Below are 18,455 nucleotides of genomic sequence, written 5' to 3' on the forward strand. Positions count from 1 at the left end.
ACCTGTATTCAGCTACTCCACCAGAATACTTCTGCATTGCTGTTGCACTTGACATGCCATAGAACTGCTTCCACTTCTTTCCATTACGTTCTATCATTTCTCCTCCCGACTGATCATGGCCGGCCAACATTCCACCCATCATAACAAAATCTGCTCCGGCACCGAAAGCCTTGGCAATATCTCCAGGACATGTGCAGCCACCATCCTGAGAATTACAGGGAAAGGGAAAACTTAAGCAAAACGTACTCCATTTAGGCCAAATACTGTATATCCGTCTTTCTATATACTGGTATTACTGGACTCCATCTGCATCTGGCAAGGCTGATCATCAGAAATACAGTCTTGTTGAAGAACTTCTCACTCCCAAGGAGTCCATCATTTCCCTATTACTGAAAGTAATGCAGCCTTGGAGCTACTGGGGTTATTATTAATAAATAAATGCATATATACATATATAGTATATTGCAGAAAATGCAATTGAGTGGGAGATGTATAAAAGAAAGAGACAGGAGGTCAAGAGAAAAGTGCAAGAGGTGAAAAAGAGGGCAAATGAGAGTTGGGGTGAGAGAGTATCATTAAATTTTAGGGAGAATAAAAAGATGTTCTGGAAGGAGGTAAATAAAGTGCGTAAGACAAGGGAGGAAATGGGAACTTCAGTGAAGGGTGCAAATGGGGAGGTGATAACAAGTAGTGGTGATGTGAGAAGGAGATGGAGTGAGTATTTTGAAGGTTTGTTGAATGGGTTTGATGATAGAGTGGCAGATATAGGGTGTTTTGGTTGAGGTGGTGTGCAGAGTGAGAGGGTTAGGGAAAATGATTTGGTAAACAGAGAAGAGGTAGTAAAAGCTTTGCGGAAGATGAAAGCCGGCAAGGCAGCAGGTTTGGATGGTATTGCAGTGGAATTTATTAAAAAAGGGTGTGACTGTATTGTTGACTGGTTGGTAAGGTTATTTAATGTATGTATGACTCATGGTGAGGTGCCTGAGGATTGGCGGAATGCGTGCATAGTGCCATTGTACAAAGGCAAAGGGGATAAGAGTGAGTGCTGAAATTACAGAGGTATAAGTTTGTTGAGTATTCCTGGTAAATTATATGGGAGGGTATTGATTGAGAGGGTAAAGGCATGTACAGAGCATCAGATTGGGGAAGAGCAGTGTGGTTTCAGAAGTGGTAGAGGATGTGTGGATCAGGTGTTTGCTTTGAAGAATGTATGTGAGAAATACTTAGAAAAGCAAATGGATTTGTATGCAGCATTTATGGATCTGGAGAAGGCATATGATAGAGTTGATAGAGATGCTCTGTGGAAGGTATTAAGAATATATGGTGTGGGAGGCAAGTTGTTAGGAGCAGTGAAAAGTTTTTATCGAGGATGTAAGGCATGTGTACGTGTAGGAAGAGAGGAAAGTGATTGGTTCTCAGTGAATGTAGGTTTGCGGCAGGGGTGTGTGATGTCTCCATGGTTGTTTAATTTGTTTATGGATGGGGTTGTTAGGGAGGTGAATGCAAGAGTTTTGGAAAGAGGGGCAAGTATGAAGTCTGTTGTGGATGAGAGAGCTTGGGAAGTGAGTCAGTTGTTGTTCGCTGATGATACAGTGCTGGTGGCTGATTCATGTGAGAAACTGCAGAAGCTGGTGACTGAGTTTGGTAAAGTGCGTGAAAGAAGAAAGTTAAGAGTAAATGTGAATAAGAGCAAGGTTATTAGGTACAGTAGGGTTGAGGGTCAAGTCAATTGGGAGGTAAGTTTGAATGGAGAAAAACTGGAGGAAGTAAAGTGTTTTAGATATCTGGGAGTGGATCTGGCAGCGGATGGAACCATGGAAGCGGAAGTGAATCATAGGGTAGGGGAGGGGGCGAAAATCCTGGGAGCCTTGAAGAATGTGTGGAAGTCGAGAACATTATCTCGGAAAGCAAAAATGGGTATGTTTGAAGGAATAGTGGTTCCAACAATGTTGTATGGTTGCGCGGTGTGGGCTATGGATAGAGTTGTGCTCAGGAGGGTGGATGTGCTGGAAATGAGATGTTTGAGGACAATGTGTGGTGTGAGGTGGTTTGATCGAGTAAGTAATGTAAGGGTAAGAGAGATGTGTGGAAATAAAAAGAGCGTGGTTGAGAGAGCAGAAGAGGGTGTTTTGAAATGGTTTTGGGCACATGGAGAGAATGAGTGAGGAAAGATTGACCAAGAAGATATATGTGTCGGAGGTCGGAGAGAACGAGGAGAAGTGGGAAACCAAATTGGAGGTGGAAAGATGGAGTGAAAAAGATTTTGTGTGATCGGGGCCTGAACATGCAGGAGGGTGAAAGGAGGGCAAGGAATAGAGTGAATTGGATCGATGTGGTATACTGGGGTTGACGTGCTGTCAGTGAATTGAATCAGGGCATGTGAAGCGTCTGGGGTAAACCATGGAAAGTTGTATGGGGCCTGGATGTGGAAAGGGGGCTGTGGTTTCGGGCATTATTGCATGACAGCTAGAGACTGAGTGTGAACGAATGGGGCCTTTGTTGTCTTTTCCTAGTGCTATCTGGCACACATGAGGGGGGAGGGGGATTGTATTCCATGTGTGGCTGGGTGGCGATGGGAATGAATAAAGGCAGACAGTGTGAATTGTGTGCATGGGTATATATGTATGTGTCTGTGTGTGTATATATATGTGTACATTGAGATGTATAGGTATGTATATTTGCGTGTGTGGACATGTATGTATATACATTGTGTATGGGGCTGGGTTGGTTGGGCCATTTCTTTCGTCTGTTTCCTTGCGCTACCTCGCAAACGCAGGAGACAGCGACAAAGCAAAATAAATATAAAAAACAAAATAAATATATATATATATATATATATATATATATATATATATATATATATATATATATATATATATATATCCCTGGGGATAGGGGAGAAAGAATATTTCCCACGCATTCCCCACGTGTCGTAGAAGGCGACTAAAAGGGATGGGAGCGGGGGGGCTAGAAACCCTCCCCTCCTTGTATTTTAACATACTAAAAGGAGAAACAGAAGAAGGAGTCACGTGGGGAGTGCTCATCCTCCTCAAAGGCTCAGATTGGGGCGTCTAAATGTCTGTGGATTTAACCAAGATGAGAAAAAAGTAGAGATAGGTAGTATGTTTGAGGAAAGGAACCTGGATGCTCTGACTCTGAGTGAAACGAAGCTGAAAGGTAAAGGAGAAGAGTGGTTTGGGATTGTCTTGGGAGTAATGTCAGTGGTTGGTGAGAGGATAAGAGCAAGGGAAGGAGTAGCACTACCTGAAACAGGAGTGGTGGGAGTATGTGATAAAGTGTAAAACAGGAAACTCTAGATTGATATGGGTAAAACTGAAAGTGGATGGAGAGAGATAGGTGATTATTGGTGCATATGCACCTGGGTATGAGAGAAAAGATCATGAGAGGCAAGTGTTTGGGAGCAGCTGAGTGAGTGTGTTAGTAGTTTTGATGCAAGCGACCGGGTTATAGTGATGGGTGATTTGAATGCAAAGGTGAGTAATGTGGCAGTTGAGGGAATAATTGGTGTACATGGGGTGTTCAGTGTTCTAAATGGAAATGAAGAGCTTGTAGATTTGTGTGCTGAAAAAGGACTGGTGATAGGGAATACCTGGTTTAAAAAGAGATATACATAAGTATACGTATGTAATTAGGAGAGATGGCCAGAGAGCGTTATTGGATTACGTGTTAATTGATAGGCATGTGAAAGAGAGACTTTTGGATGTTAATGTGCTGAGAGGTGCAAATGGAGGGATGTCTGATCATTATCTTGTGGAGGCGAAGGTGAAGATTTGAAGAGGTTTTCAGAAAAGAAGAGAGAATGTTGGGTTGAAGAGAGTGGTGAGAGTAAGTGAGCTTGGGAGGGAGACTTGTGCTAGGAAGTACCATGAGAGACTGAGTACAGAATGGGAAAAGGGAGAACAAAGGACATAAGGGGAGTGGGGGAGGAATGGGATGTATTTAGGGAAGCAGTGATGGCTTGCGCGAAAGATGCTTGTGGCTGTAGAAGCGTGATAAGTGGGCAGATTAGAAAGGGTAGTGAGTGGATGGATGAAGAAGTAAGATTATTAGTGAAAGAGAAGAGAGAGGCATTTGGATGATTTTTGCAGGGAAATAATGCATATGACCGGGAGATGTATAAAAGAAAGAGGCAGGAGGTGAAGAGAAAGGTGCAAGAGGTGAAAAAGAGGGCAAATGAGAGTTGGGGTGAGAGAGTATCATTAAATTTTAGGGCGAATAAAAAGTGTTGTGGAAGGAAGTAAATAAAGTGCGTAAGAGAAGGGAACAAATGGGAACATCAGTGAAGGGGGCTAATGAGAAGGTGATAACAAGTAGTGGTGATGTGAAAAGGAGATGGAGTAAGTTTTGGTCGAGGTGGTGTGCAAATTGAGAGGGTTAGGGAGAATGATTTGGTAAACAGAAGAAGTAATAAAAGCTTTGTGGAAGATAAAGCCAGCAAGGAAGCAGGTTTGGATGGTATTGCAGTGGAATATATTAGAAAAGGGGGTGAATGTGTGATGACTGGTTGGTAATGTCATTTAATGTATGTATGATTCATGGTGAGGTACCTGAGGATTGGCGGAATGCTTCCAAAGTGCCATTGTACAAAGGCAAAGGGGATAAAGGTGAGTGCTAAATTTACAGAGGCATAACTTTGTTGAGTATTCCTGGGAAATCATATGGGAGGGTATTGATTGAGAGGGTGAAGGCATGTACAGAGCATCAGATTGGGGAAGAGCAGTGTGGTTTCAGAAGTGGTAGAGGATGTGTGGATCAGGTGTTTGCTTTGAAGAATGTATGTGAGAAATACTTGGAAAAGCAGATGGATTTGTATGTAGCATTTATGGATCTGGAGAAGGCATATGAGAGAGTTGATAGAGATGCTCTGTGGAAGGTATTAAGAATGTATGATGTGGGAGGCAAGTTGCTAGAAGCAGTGAAAAGTTTTTATCAAGGATGTAAGGCATGTGTATGGTAGGAAGAGGGGAAAGTGATTGGTTCTCAGTGAACGTTGGTTTGCGGCAGGGGTACGTAATGTCTCCATGGTTGTTTAATTTGTTTATGGATGAGGTTGTTAGGGAGGTGAATGCAAGAGTTTTGGAAAGAGGCAAGTATGCAGTCTGTTGTGTATGAGAGAGAGCTTGGGAAGTGATTCAGCTGTTGTTCGCTGATGATACAGCACTGGAGGCTGATTCAGGTGAAAAATTGCAGAAGCTGGTGACTGAGTTTGGTAAAGTGTGTGAAAGAAGAAAGCTGAGAGCAAATGGAATAAGAACAAGGTTATTAGGTGCAGTAGGGTTGAGGGACAAGGCAATTGGGAGGTACATTTGAATGGAGAAAAACTCGAGGAAGTGAAGTGTTTTAGTTGTCTTGGAGTGGATTTGGCATCAGATGGAACCATGGAAGCAGAAGTGAGTCATAGGGTAGGGGAGAGGGCGAATTTTCTGGGAGCGTTGAAAAATGTGTGGAAGATGAGAACGTTATCTCTCAATGCAAAAATGGGCATGTTTGAAGGAATAGTGGTTCCGACAATGTTATATGGTTGTGAGGCATGGGCTATAGATAGAGTTGTGCGGAGGAGGGTGGATGTGCTAGAAATGAGATGTTTCAGGACAATATGTGGTGTGAGGTGGTTTGATCGAGTAAGTAATGAAAGGGTAAGAGAGATGTGTGCTAATAAAAAGACTGTGGTTGAGAGAGCAGAAAAGGGTGTTTTGAAATAGTTTGGTCACATGGAGAGAATGAGTGAGGAAAGATTGACAAAGAGGATATATGTGTCAGAGGTGGAGGGAACAAGAAGTGGGAGAACAAATTGGAGGTGGAAAGATGGAGTGATAAAGATTTTGAGTGACTGGGGCCTTGATATGCAGGAGGATGAAAGACGTGCAAGGAATAGAGTGAATCGGAACGATGTGGTATACCGGGGTCGATGTGCTGTCAGTGGATTGAAACAGGGCATGTGAAACGTCTGGGGTAAACCATGGAAAGTTTTGTGGGGCCTGGATGTGAAAAGGGAGCTGTGGTTTCGGTGCATCATACATGACAGCTAGAGAGTGAGTGTGAATGAGTGTGGCCTTTGTTGTCTTTTCCTAGTGCTACCTTGCACACATGAGAGGGAAGGAACCCGGGTTGTCATTTCATGTGTGGTGGGGTAGCGATGGGAATGAATAAGGGTAGACAGTATGAATTATGTACATGTGTATATATGTACATGTGTATATATGTATATATGTCTGTGTGTGTTTATATGTGTAAATGTTGAGATGTATAGGTATGTATATGTCCATGTGTGGACGTGTATGTATATACATGCGTATGTGGGTGGGTTGGGACAATCTTTTGTCTGTTTCCTTGTGCTACCTCGCAAACAAGGGAGACAGCGACAAAGTATAATAAAATAAAAAATATATATATATATATATATATCCCTGGGGATAGGGGAGAAAGAATACTTCCCACGTATTCCCTGCGTGTCGTAGAAGGCGACTAAAAGGGGAGGGAGCGGGGGGCTGGAAATCCTCCCCTCTCAATTTTTTTTTTAATTTTCCAAAAGAAGGAACAGAGAAGGGGGCCAGGTGAGGATATTCCCTCAGTGGCCCAGTTCTCTGTTCTTAACGCTACCTCGCTAACGCGGGAAATGGCAAATAGTCTGAAAAAAAAAAAAAAAATATATATATATATATATATATATATATATATATATATATATATATTTTTATTTTTTTTATTATACTTTGTCGCTGTCTCCCGCGTTTGCGAGGTAGCGCAAGGAAACAGACGAAAGAAATGGCCCAACCTCCCCCCATACACATGTATATACATACGTCCACACACGCAAATATACATACCTACACAGCTTTCCATGGTTTACCCCAGACGCTTCACATGCCCTGATTCAATCCACTGACAGCACGTCAACCCCGGTATACCACATCGCTCCAATTCACTCTATTCCTTGCCCTCCTTTCACCCTCCTGCATGTTCAGGCCCCGATCACACAAAATCTTTTTCACTCCATCTTTCCACCTCCAATTTGGTCTCCCTCTTCTCCTCGTTCCCTCCACCTCTGACACATATATCCTCTTGGTCAATCTTTCCTCACTCATTCTCTCCATGTGCCCAAACCACTTCAAAACACCCTCTTCTGCTCTCTCAACCACGCTCATTTTATTTCCACACATCTCTCTTACCCTTACGTTACTCACTCGATCAAACCACCTCACACCACACATTGTCCTCAAACATCTCATTTCCAGCACATCCATCCTCCTGCGCACAACTCTATCCATAGCCCACGCCTCGCAACCATACAACATTGTTGGAACCACTATTCCTTCAAACATACCCATTTTTGCTTTCCGAGATAATGTTCTCGACTTCCACACATTCTTCAAGGCCCCCAGAATTTTCGCCCCCTCCCCCACCCTATGATCCACTTCCGCTTCCATGGTTCCATCCGCTGCCAGATCCACTCCCAGATATCTAAAACACTTCACTTCCTCCAGTTTTTCTCCATTCAAACTCACCTCCCAATTGACTTGACCCTCAACCCTACTGTACCTAATAACCTTGCTCTTATTCACATTTACTCTTAACTTTCTTCTTCCACACACTTTACCAAACTCAGTCACCAGCTTCTGCAGTTTCTCACATGAATCAGCCACCAGCACTGTATCATCAGCGAACAACAACTGACTCACTTCCCAAGCTCTCTCATCCCCAACAGACTTCATACTTGCCTCTCTTTCCAAAACTCTTGCATTTACCTCCAACAGCCAGGATCAAACCCGGGACCTTTGTGTAACAGGCAGGAATGCTACCGCTACGATATGGGCCCATAGCCTAGTGGTAGCATTCCCGCCTGTTACACAGGGGTCCCGCGTTCAATCCTGGCTGTTGGAGGTTTATATGTTCTATGAAGGTGCACGTTCCTATGCACTTTGTTCGTATATATATGTAAGTGTATATATATATATATATTTTCTTTTTTTTTCATACTATTCGCCATTTCCCGCGTCAGCGAGGTACCGTTAAGAACAGAGGACTGGGCCTCTGAGGGAACAGCCTCATCCTGCCCCCTTCTCTGTTCCTTCCTTTGGAAAATATATATATATATATATATATATATATATATATATATATATATATATATATATATATATATATATATTATATATATATATATTTATTTATTTATTTATTTATTTATTTATTTTGCTTTGTCGCTGTCTCCTGCATTAGCGAGGTAGCGCAAGGAAACAGACGAAAGAATGGCCCAACCCGCCCACATACACATGTATATACATACATGTCCACACATGCACAATATACATACCTACACATCTCAATGTACACATATATATACACACACAGACATATACATATATACACATGTACATAATTCATACTGTCTGCCTTTATTTGTTCCCATCGCCACCTCGCCACACATGGAATAACAACCCCCTCCCCCCTCATGTGTGCGAGGTAGCGCTAGGAAAAACACCAAAGGCCCCATTCGTTCACACTCAGTCTCTAGCTGTCATGTAATAATGCACCGAAACCACAGCTCCCTTTCCACATCCAGGCCCCACACACTTTGCATGGTTTACCCCAGACGCTTCACATGCCCTGGTTCAATCCATTGACAGCACGTCAACCCCGGTATACCACATCGTTCCAATTCACTCAATTCCTTGCACGCCTTTCACCCTCCTGCATGTTCAGGCCCCGATCACTCAAAATCTTTTTCACTCCATCTTTCCACCTCCAATTTGGTCTCTCACTTCTCCTCGTTCCCTCCACCTCTGACACATATATCCTCTTTGTCAATCTTTCCCCACTCATTCTCTCCATGTGACCAAACCATTTCAAAACACCCTCTTCTGCTCTCTCAACCACACTCTTTTTATTTCCAGACATCTCTCTCACCCTTACATTACTTACTCGATCAAACCATCTCACACCACATATTGTCCTCAAACATCTCATTTCCAGCACATCCACCCTCCTGCGCACAACTCTATCCATAGCCCACACCTCGCAACCATGCAACATTGTTGGAACCACTATTCCTTCAAACATACCCATTTTTGCTTTCCGAGATAATGTTCTCGATTTCCAAACATTCTTCAAGGCTCCCAGAATTTTCGCCCCCTCCCCCACCCTATGATTCACTTCCGCTTCCATGGTTCCATCCGCTGCCAGATCCACTCCCAGATATCTAAAACACTTTACTTCCTCCAGCTTTTCTCCATTCAAACTTACCTCCCAATTGACTTGACCCTCAACCCTACTGTACCTAATAACCTTGCTCTTATACACATTTACTCTTAACTTTCTTCTTTCACACACTTTACCAAACTCAGTCACCAGCTTCTGCAGTTTCTCACATGAATCATCCACCAGCGCTGTATCATCAGCGAACAACAACTGACTCACCTCCCAAGCTCTCTCATCCACAACAGACTGCATACTTGCCCCTCTTTCCAAAACTCTTGCATTCACCTCCCTAACAACCCCATCCAGAAACAAATTAAACAACCATGGAGACATCACACACCCCTGCCGCAAACCTACATTCACTGAGAACCAATCACTTTCCTCTCTTCCTACACGTACACATGCCTTACATCCTCGATAAAAACTTTTCACTGCTTCTAACAACTTGCCTCCCACACCATATATTCTTAATACCTTCCACAGAGCATCTCTATCAACTCTGTCATATGCCTTCTCCAGATCCATAAATGCTACATACAAATCCATTTGCTTTTCTAAGTATTTCTCACATACATTCTTCAAAGCAAACACCTGATCCACACATCCTCTACCACTTCTGAAACCACACTGCTCTTCCCCAATCTGATGCTCTGTACATGCCTTCACCCTCTCAATCAATACCCTCCCATATAATTTACCAGGAATACTCAACAAACTTATACCTCTGTAATTTGAGCACTCACTCTTATCCCCTTTGCCTTTGTACAAAGGCACTATGCTCGCATTCCGCCAATCCTCAGGCACCTCACCATGAGTCATACATACATTAAATAACCTTACCAACCAGTCAATAATACAGTCACCCCCTTTTTTAATAGATTCCACTGCAATACCATCCAAACCTGCTACCTTGCCGGCTTTCATCTTCTGCAAAGTTTTTACTACCTCTTCCCTGTTTACCAAATCATTTTCCCTAACCCTCTCATTTTGCACACCACCTCGACCAAAACACCCTATATCTGCCACTCTATCATCAAACCCATTCAACAAACCTTCAAAATACTCACTCAATCTCCTTCTCACATCACCACCACTTGTTATCACCTCCCCATTAGTGCCCTTCACTGAAGTTCCCATTTGCTCCCTTGTCTTATGCACTTTATTTACCTCCTTCCAGAACATCTTTTTATTCTCCCTAAAAGTAAGGTTATTTAATGTATGTATGACTCATGGTGAGGTGCCTGAGGATTGGCGGAATGCATGCATAGTGCCATTGTACAAAGGCAAAGGGGATAAGAGTGAGTGCTGAAATTACAGAGGTATAAGTTTGTTGAGTATTCCTGGTAAATTATATGGGAGAGTATTGATTGAGAGGGTGAAGGCATGTACAGAGCATCAGATTGGGGAAGAGCAGTGTGGTTTCAGAAGTGGTAGAGGATGTGTGGATCAGGTGTTTGCTTTGAAGAATGTATGTGAGAAATACTTAGAAAAGCAAATGGATTTGTATGTAGCATTTATGGATCTGGAGAAGGCATATGATAGAGTTGATAGAGATGCTCTGTGGAAGGTTTTAAGAATATATGGTGAGGGAGGCAAGTTGTTAGAAGCAGTGAAAAGTTTTATCGAGGATGTAAGGCATGTGTACTTGTAGGAAGAGAGGAAAGTGATTGGTTCTCCGTGAATGTTGGTTTGCGGCAGGGGTGTGTGATGTCTCCATGGTTGTTTGATTTGTTTATGGATGGGGTTGTTAGGGAGGTGAATGCAAGAGTTTTGGAAAGAGGGGCAAGTATGAAGTCTGTTGTGGATGAGAGAGCTTGGGAAGTGAGTCAGTTGTTGTTCGTTGATGATACAGCGCTGGTGGCTGATTCATGTGAGAAACTGCAGAAGCTGGTGACTGAGTTTGGTAAAGTGTGTGAAAGAAGAAAGTTAAGAGTAAATGTGAATAAGAGCAAGGTTATTAGGTACCGTAGGGTTGAGGGTCAAGTCAATTGGGAGGAAAGTTTGAATGGAGAAAAACTGGAGGAAGTAAATGTTTTAGATATCTGGGAGTGGATCTGGCAGCGGATGGAACCATGGAAGCGGAAGTGAATCATAGGGTGGGGGAGGGGGCGAAAATCCTGGGAGCCTTGAAGAATGTTTGGAAGTCGAGAACATTATCTTGGAAAGCAAAAATGGGTATGTTTGAAGGAATCGTGGTTCCAACAATGTTGTATGATTGCGAGGCGTGGGCTATGGATAGAGTCTGTGTGTGTATATATATGTGTACATTGAGATGTATAGGTATGTATATTTGCGTGTGTGGACGTGTATGTATATACATGTGTGTGGGGGTGGGTTGGGCCATTTCTTTCATCTGTTTCCTTGCGCTATCTCGCAAACGCGGGAGACAGCGACAAAGCAAAAATAAATAAATAAATAAATAAATAAATAAATAAATAAATATATATATATATATATATATATATATATATATATATATATATATATATATATATATATATATAGCACAAGGAAACAGACGAAAGAAATGGCCCAACCCACCCCCATACACATGTATATGCATACATCCACACACGCAAATATACATACCTACACAGCTTTCCATGGCTCGCCCCAGATGCTTCACATGCCCCGATTCAATCCACTGACAGCACGTCAACCCTGGTATACCACATCAATCCAATTCACTCTATTCCTTGCCCTCCTTTCACCCTCCTGGATGTTCAGGCCCCGATCACACAAAATCTTTTTCACTCCATCTTTCCACCTCCAATTAGGTCTCCCACATCTCGCTCCCTCCACCTCCGACACATATATCCTCTTGGTCAATCTTTCCTCACTCATTCTCTCCATGTGCCCAAACCATTTCAAAACACCCTCTTCTGCTCTCTCAACCACGCTCTTTTTATTTCCACACATCTCTCTTACCCTTGCGTTACTTACTCGATCAAACCACCTCACACCACACATTGTCCTCAAACATCTCATTTCCAACACATCCACCCTCCTCTGCACAACCATATCTGTAGCCCATGCCTCACAACCATATAACATTGTTGGAACAACTATTCCTTCAAACATAGCCATTTTTGCTTTCCGAGATAATGTTCTCGCCTTACACACATTATTCAATGCTTCCAGAACTTTTGCCCCCTCCCCCACCCTGTGACTCATTTCCACTTCCATGGTTCCATCCGCTGCCAAATCCACTCCCAGATATCTAAAACACTTCACTTCCTCTAGTTTTTCTCCATTCAAAATTACCTACCGATTGACTTGTGAGGACCCTACTGTACCTAACAACCTTGCTCTTATTCACATTTACTCTCAGCTTTCTTCTTTCCCACACTTTACCAAACTCAGTCACCAGCTTCTGCAGTTTCTCACCTGAATCAACAACCAGCACTGTATCATCAGCGAACAACAGCTGACTCACTTCCCAAGCCCTCTCATTCACAACAGACTCCATACTTGCCCCTCTCTCCAAAACTATTGCATTCACCTCCCCAACAACCCCATCCATAAACAAATTTAGCAACCATGGAGACATCATGCACCCCTGCTGCAAACCGACATTCACTGAGAACCAATCACTTTCCTCTCTTCCTACTCTTACACATGCCTTACATCCTCAATAAAAACTTTTCACTGCTTCTAGCAACTTGCCTCCCACACCATATATTCTTAATACCTCCACAGAGCATCTCTATCAACTCTATCAGCCTTCTCCAGATCCATAAATGCTACATACAAATCCATTTGTTTTTCTTAATATTTCTCACATACATTCTTCAGAGCAAACACCTGATCCACACATCCTCTACCTCTTCCGAAACCACACTGCTCTTCCACAATCTGATGCTCTGTACTTGCCTTCACCCTCTCAATCAATATCCTCCCATACAATTTCCCAGGAATACTCAATACAGTTATACCTCTGTAATTTGAACACTCACCTTTATTCCCTTTGCCTTTGTACAACGGCACTATTCTTAATACCTCCACAGAGCATCTCTATCAACTCTATCAGCCTTCTCCAGATCCATAAATGCTACATACAAATCCATTTGTTTTTCTTAATATTTCTCACATACATTCTTCAGAGCAAACACCTGATCCACACATCCTCTACCTCTTCCGAAACCACACTGCTCTTCCACAATCTGATGCTCTGTACTTGCCTTCACCCTCTCAATCAATATCCTCCCATACAATTTCCCAGGAATACTCAATACAGTTATACCTCTGTAATTTGAACACTCACCTTTATTCCCTTTGCCTTTGTACAACGGCACTATTCTTAATACCTCCACAGAGCATCTCTATCAACTCTATCAGCCTTCTCCAGATCCATAAATGCTACATACAAATCCATTTGTTTTTCTTAATATTTCTCACATACATTCTTCAGAGCAAACACCTGATCCACACATCCTCTACCTCTTCCGAAACCACACTGCTCTTCCACAATCTGATGCTCTGTACTTGCCTTCACCCTCTCAATCAATATCCTCCCATACAATTTCCCAGGAATACTCAATACAGTTATACCTCTGTAATTTGAACACTCACCTTTATTCCCTTTGCCTTTGTACAACGGCACTATGCCTGCATTCCGCCAATCCTCAGGCACTTCACTGTGAGCCACACACATTGACTATCCTCCCCAACCAGTCAACAACATGGTCACCCCCTTTTTTAATAAATTCCACTGCAATACCATCCAAACCCACTGCCTTGCCATCTTTCATCTTCCACAAAGCTTTCACTACCTCTCCCCTGTTTACCAAACCCTTCTCCCTGACCTTCTCACTTCGCACACCATCTCGGCCTAAACACCCTATTTCTGCCACTCTATCATCTAACACATTGAACAAACCTTCAAAATACTCTCTCCATCTTCTCACATCACCACTACTTGTTATTACCTCCCCATTAGCCCCCTTCACTGATGTTCCCATTTGTTGTCTTGTCTTACGCACTTTATTTACCTCCTTCCAAAACATTTTTTTATTCTCCCTAAATTTTAATGATACTGTCTCACCCCAACTCTCATTTGCCCTCTTTTTCACCTCTTGTGCCTTTTTCTTGACATTTACCCTTTTTTTTACACCTCTTGCGCCTTTCACTTGACCTCATGCCTATTTCTTTTATACATCTTCCAGTCATTTGCACTATTTCCCTGCAAAAATTGCCCAAATGCCTTTCTCTTCTCTTTGACTAATAATCTTGCTTCTTCTTCCCACCACTCACTACCCTTTCTAATCTGCCCACCTCCCACGTTTCTCATGCCATAAGCATGTTTTGCACAAGCCATCACAGCTTCCCTAAATACATCCCATTCCTCCCCCACTCCCCTTACGTCATTTGCTCTCACCTTTTTCCATTCTGCACTCAGTCTCTCCTGGTACTTCCTCACACAAGTCTCCTTCCCAAGCTCAATTACTCTCACCACCCTCTTCACCCCAACATTTTCTCTTCTTTTCTGAAAACCTCTACATATCTTCACCTTCGCCTCCTCAAGATAATGATCAGACATCCCCCAGTTGCACCTCTCAGCACATTAACATCCAAAAGTCTCTCTTTCATGCGCTTATCAATTAACACATAATCCAATAACGCTCTATGGCCATCTCTCCTACTTACTTATGTATACTTATGTTTTTTTTTTTTTTTTTTGCCTTGTCGCTGTCTCCCGCGTTTGCGAGGTAGCGCAAGGAAACAGACGAAAGAAATGGCTCAACCCGCCCCCATACACATGTATATACATACGTCCACACACGCAAATATACATACCTACACAGCTTTCCATGGTTTACCCCAGACGCTTCACATGCCCTGATTCAATCCACTGACAGCACGTCAACCCCGGTATACCACATCGATCCAATTCACTCTATTCCTTGCCCTCCTTTCACCCTCCTGCATGTTCAGGCCCCGATCACACAAAATCTTTTTCACTCCATCTTTCCACCTCCAATTTGGTCTCCCACTTCTCTCGTTCCCTCCACCTCCGACACATATATCCTCTTGGTCAATCTTTCCTCACTCATTCTCTCCATGTGCCCAAACCATTTCAAAACACCCTCTTCTGCTCTCTCAACCATGCTCTTTTTATTTCCACACATCTCTCTTACCCTTACGTTACTTACTCGATCAAACCACCTCACACCACACATTGTCCTCAAACATCTCATTTCCAGCACATCCATCCTCCTGCGCACAACTCTATCCATAGCCCACGCCTCGCAACCATACAACATTGTTGGAACCACTATTCCTTCAAACATACCCATTTTTGATTTCCGAGATAATGTTCTCGACTTCCACACATTCTTCAAGGCTCCCAGGATTTTCGCCCCCTCCCCCACCCTATGATCCACTTCCGCTTCCATGGTTCCATCCGCTGCCATATCCACTCCCAGATATCTAAGACACTTTACTTCCTCCAGTTTTTCTCCATTCAAACTTACCTCCCAACTGACTTGACCCTCAACCCTACTGTACCTAATTACCTTGCTCTTATTCACATTTACTCTTAACTTTCTTCTTTCACACACTTTACCAAACTCAGTCACCAGCTTCTGGAGTTTCTCACATGAATAAGCCACCAGCGCTGTATCGTCAGCGAACAACAACTGACTCACTTCCCAAGCTCTCTCATCCCCAACAGACTTCATACTTGCCCCTCTTTCCAAAACTCTTGCATTCACCTCCCTAACAACCCCATCCATAAACAAATTAAACAACCATGGAGACATCACACACCCCTGCCGCAAACCTACATTCACTGAGAACCAATCACTTTCCTCTCTTCCTACATGTACACATGCCTTACATCCTCGATAAAAACTTTTCACTGCTTCTAACAACTTTCCTTCCCACACCATATATTCTTAATACCTTCCACAGAGCATCTCTATCAACTCTATCATATGCCTTCTCCAGATCCATAAATGCTACATACAAATCTATACTTATACTTATGTATACTCTCTTTTTTTAAACCAGGTATTCCCAATCACCAGTCCTTTTTCAGCACACAAATCTACAAGCTCTTCACCATTTCCATTTACAACACTGAACACCCCATGTACACCAATTATTCCCTCAACTGCCACATTACACACCTCTGCATTTAAATCACCCATCACTATAACCCAGTCTCGTGCATCAAAACTACTAACACACTCACTCAGCTGCTCCCAAAACACTTGCCTCTCATGATTTTTCTTCTCATGCCCAGGTGCATATGCACCAATAATCACCCATCTCTCTCCATCAACTTTCAGTTTTACCCATATCAATCTAGAGTTTACTGTTTTACACTATTACATACTCCCACAACTCCTGTTTCAGGAGTAATGCTACTCCTTCCTTTGCTCCTGTCCTCTCACCAACCCCTGACTTTATTCCCAAAACATTACCAAACTAACCTTCCTCTTTACCCTTGAGCTTCGTTTCACTCAAAGCTAAAACATCCAGGTTCCTTTCCTCAAACATACTACCTATCTTTCCTTTTTTCTCATCTTGGTTACATCCACACACATTTAGACACCCCAATCTGAGCCTTTGAGGAGGATGACCACTCCCCGTTTAACTCCCTCTTCTGTTTCCCCTTTTAAAATACAAGGAGGGGAGGGTTTCTAGCCCCCACTCCTGTCCCCTTTAGTCGCATTCTATGACAGGCAAGAATGCATGTGAAGTATTCTTTCTCCCCTAAATATTAGAAAAAAAAAAAAGAATGGATGTGTTTAATAAGTAATAAATAAGTAGGAGAGAGCTGTGGTAATTGGAAGAGTATGGTTGAGAGAACTAAAGAAGGTGTGCTGGAATGAATGGTTTGGATATATCAAGATTATAAGTGAGGAGTCATAGATAAAGAGGATGTATATGTCAGAAGTGGAGGGAACAAGAAGTAGGACTCCAAAATGGCCATGGAAGGAGTGTAAAAAGATTCCGAGTGCTTGGGGCCTGAACATGGCATCCACAAGATAGAGTGGACTGGAGCAATGTGGTATCCAGGTGATGTGCCATTGATGGATTGAGCTAGAGCATATGGAGCAGCTGGGGGAAACCATGGAAAGGTCTGTGGGGCCTGGCTGGGGACAGGAGGCTATGATTTCAAAGTATTATACAAGATAGCAAGAAAATGGATGTGAGCAAATAAGGCCATTTCTCTGTCGGTTCATGGCAGTAATTCACTCATGCAGGAAAAGATAAAGAAGTATGAATATGTACCTCCCTAAATAAATTAAACAACCATGGTGACCTGACACAACCTCACTCTCCTCTCTTCCTACTTGTACACATGCCTTACACCCCTGATAGAAACTTTTCACTGCTAGCAGCTTACCTGAGAGTTAATGTGAATGAAAGTAAGGTATTAAATATAACAGGGTAGAAAAACAGGTTGGATGAAGTGTGAGGTTGAATGGAGAGGACCAGGAGGAAGTGGAGTGTTATAGATATCTGGAAGTGAGACTGGCTGTGGACGGAAACATGGGAGCTGAATCAACCATAAGGTGGGAGGGGATGCAAAAGTACAAGGCACACTGAGGAGTATGTGGAAAGTGAGGTCACTATCTATGAAGGCAAAAAAGTTGTAAATGTTAGGCTTGGGCCCTATATGAATAAGTATGGATGAGGGTGGATGTTTGAAGACAATATGTGGTATGAGGATGGTTAATTGTATTAAAAATGACTGGATAAGAGAAAGGTGTGGTAGCATGATGAGTATGTGTGAGAAAGGTGTGCTGAAATTAGTTGGACATAAGGAAAGGATCAGGGAGAGGCTGACAAAAAGGGAATATATGTTGGAAGTGGAGGAAACAAGGAGAAAGGGGAAACTAAGGAAGATGTGGAAGGAAGGAGTGAAACATGCTGTGAATGTTGAGGGACTGAACATGCACGAAGGTGTGAGGCATGCATAAGACAAAGCAAACTGGAATGATGTGGTATGCAGGAGACGACGTACTGTCAATGGGCTGGACCTAGGTATATGAAGTGGTCAAGGGAAACCATGGATAGATCAACCTCACTAAGCCAGATGTAAGAGGCCATTAGGTTTGAAAGATGGTATATTTTACAGTAAATGACACAGAATGAGAAAAAAACATGCACTAATCAAGGCTAGCTTGAATGATTACAAAACAAGGAGGGCAAGAAAAAGAAACAAATTATTTTAAAATGAGCACATTAGGCATTTGTAGCCTTGATTCTTACAGGTACAGAAA

At 42.7% G+C, this 18,455-nt stretch overlaps 1 protein-coding gene across 3 annotated transcripts in view; it reads right to left on the bottom strand.

The window, feature by feature from the left end:
- The window catches only part of LOC139760490 (GMP reductase 2-like), an 88,658-nt gene that overhangs the window by 15,110 nt on the left and 55,093 nt on the right, over positions 1-18,455 (bottom strand). For all 3 annotated transcript variants that reach the window (XM_071683774.1, XM_071683775.1, XM_071683776.1), the window contains exon 6: positions 3-205. In XM_071683774.1, coding sequence (XP_071539875.1) covers positions 3-205 — 203 coding nt within the window. The remainder of the gene's footprint in view (positions 1-2; positions 206-18,455) is intronic.

Source organism: Panulirus ornatus, chromosome 37 (assembly GCF_036320965.1).
Source record: "Panulirus ornatus isolate Po-2019 chromosome 37, ASM3632096v1, whole genome shotgun sequence".
In the NCBI taxonomy this organism is placed as follows: Eukaryota; Metazoa; Arthropoda; class Malacostraca; order Decapoda; family Palinuridae; genus Panulirus; species Panulirus ornatus.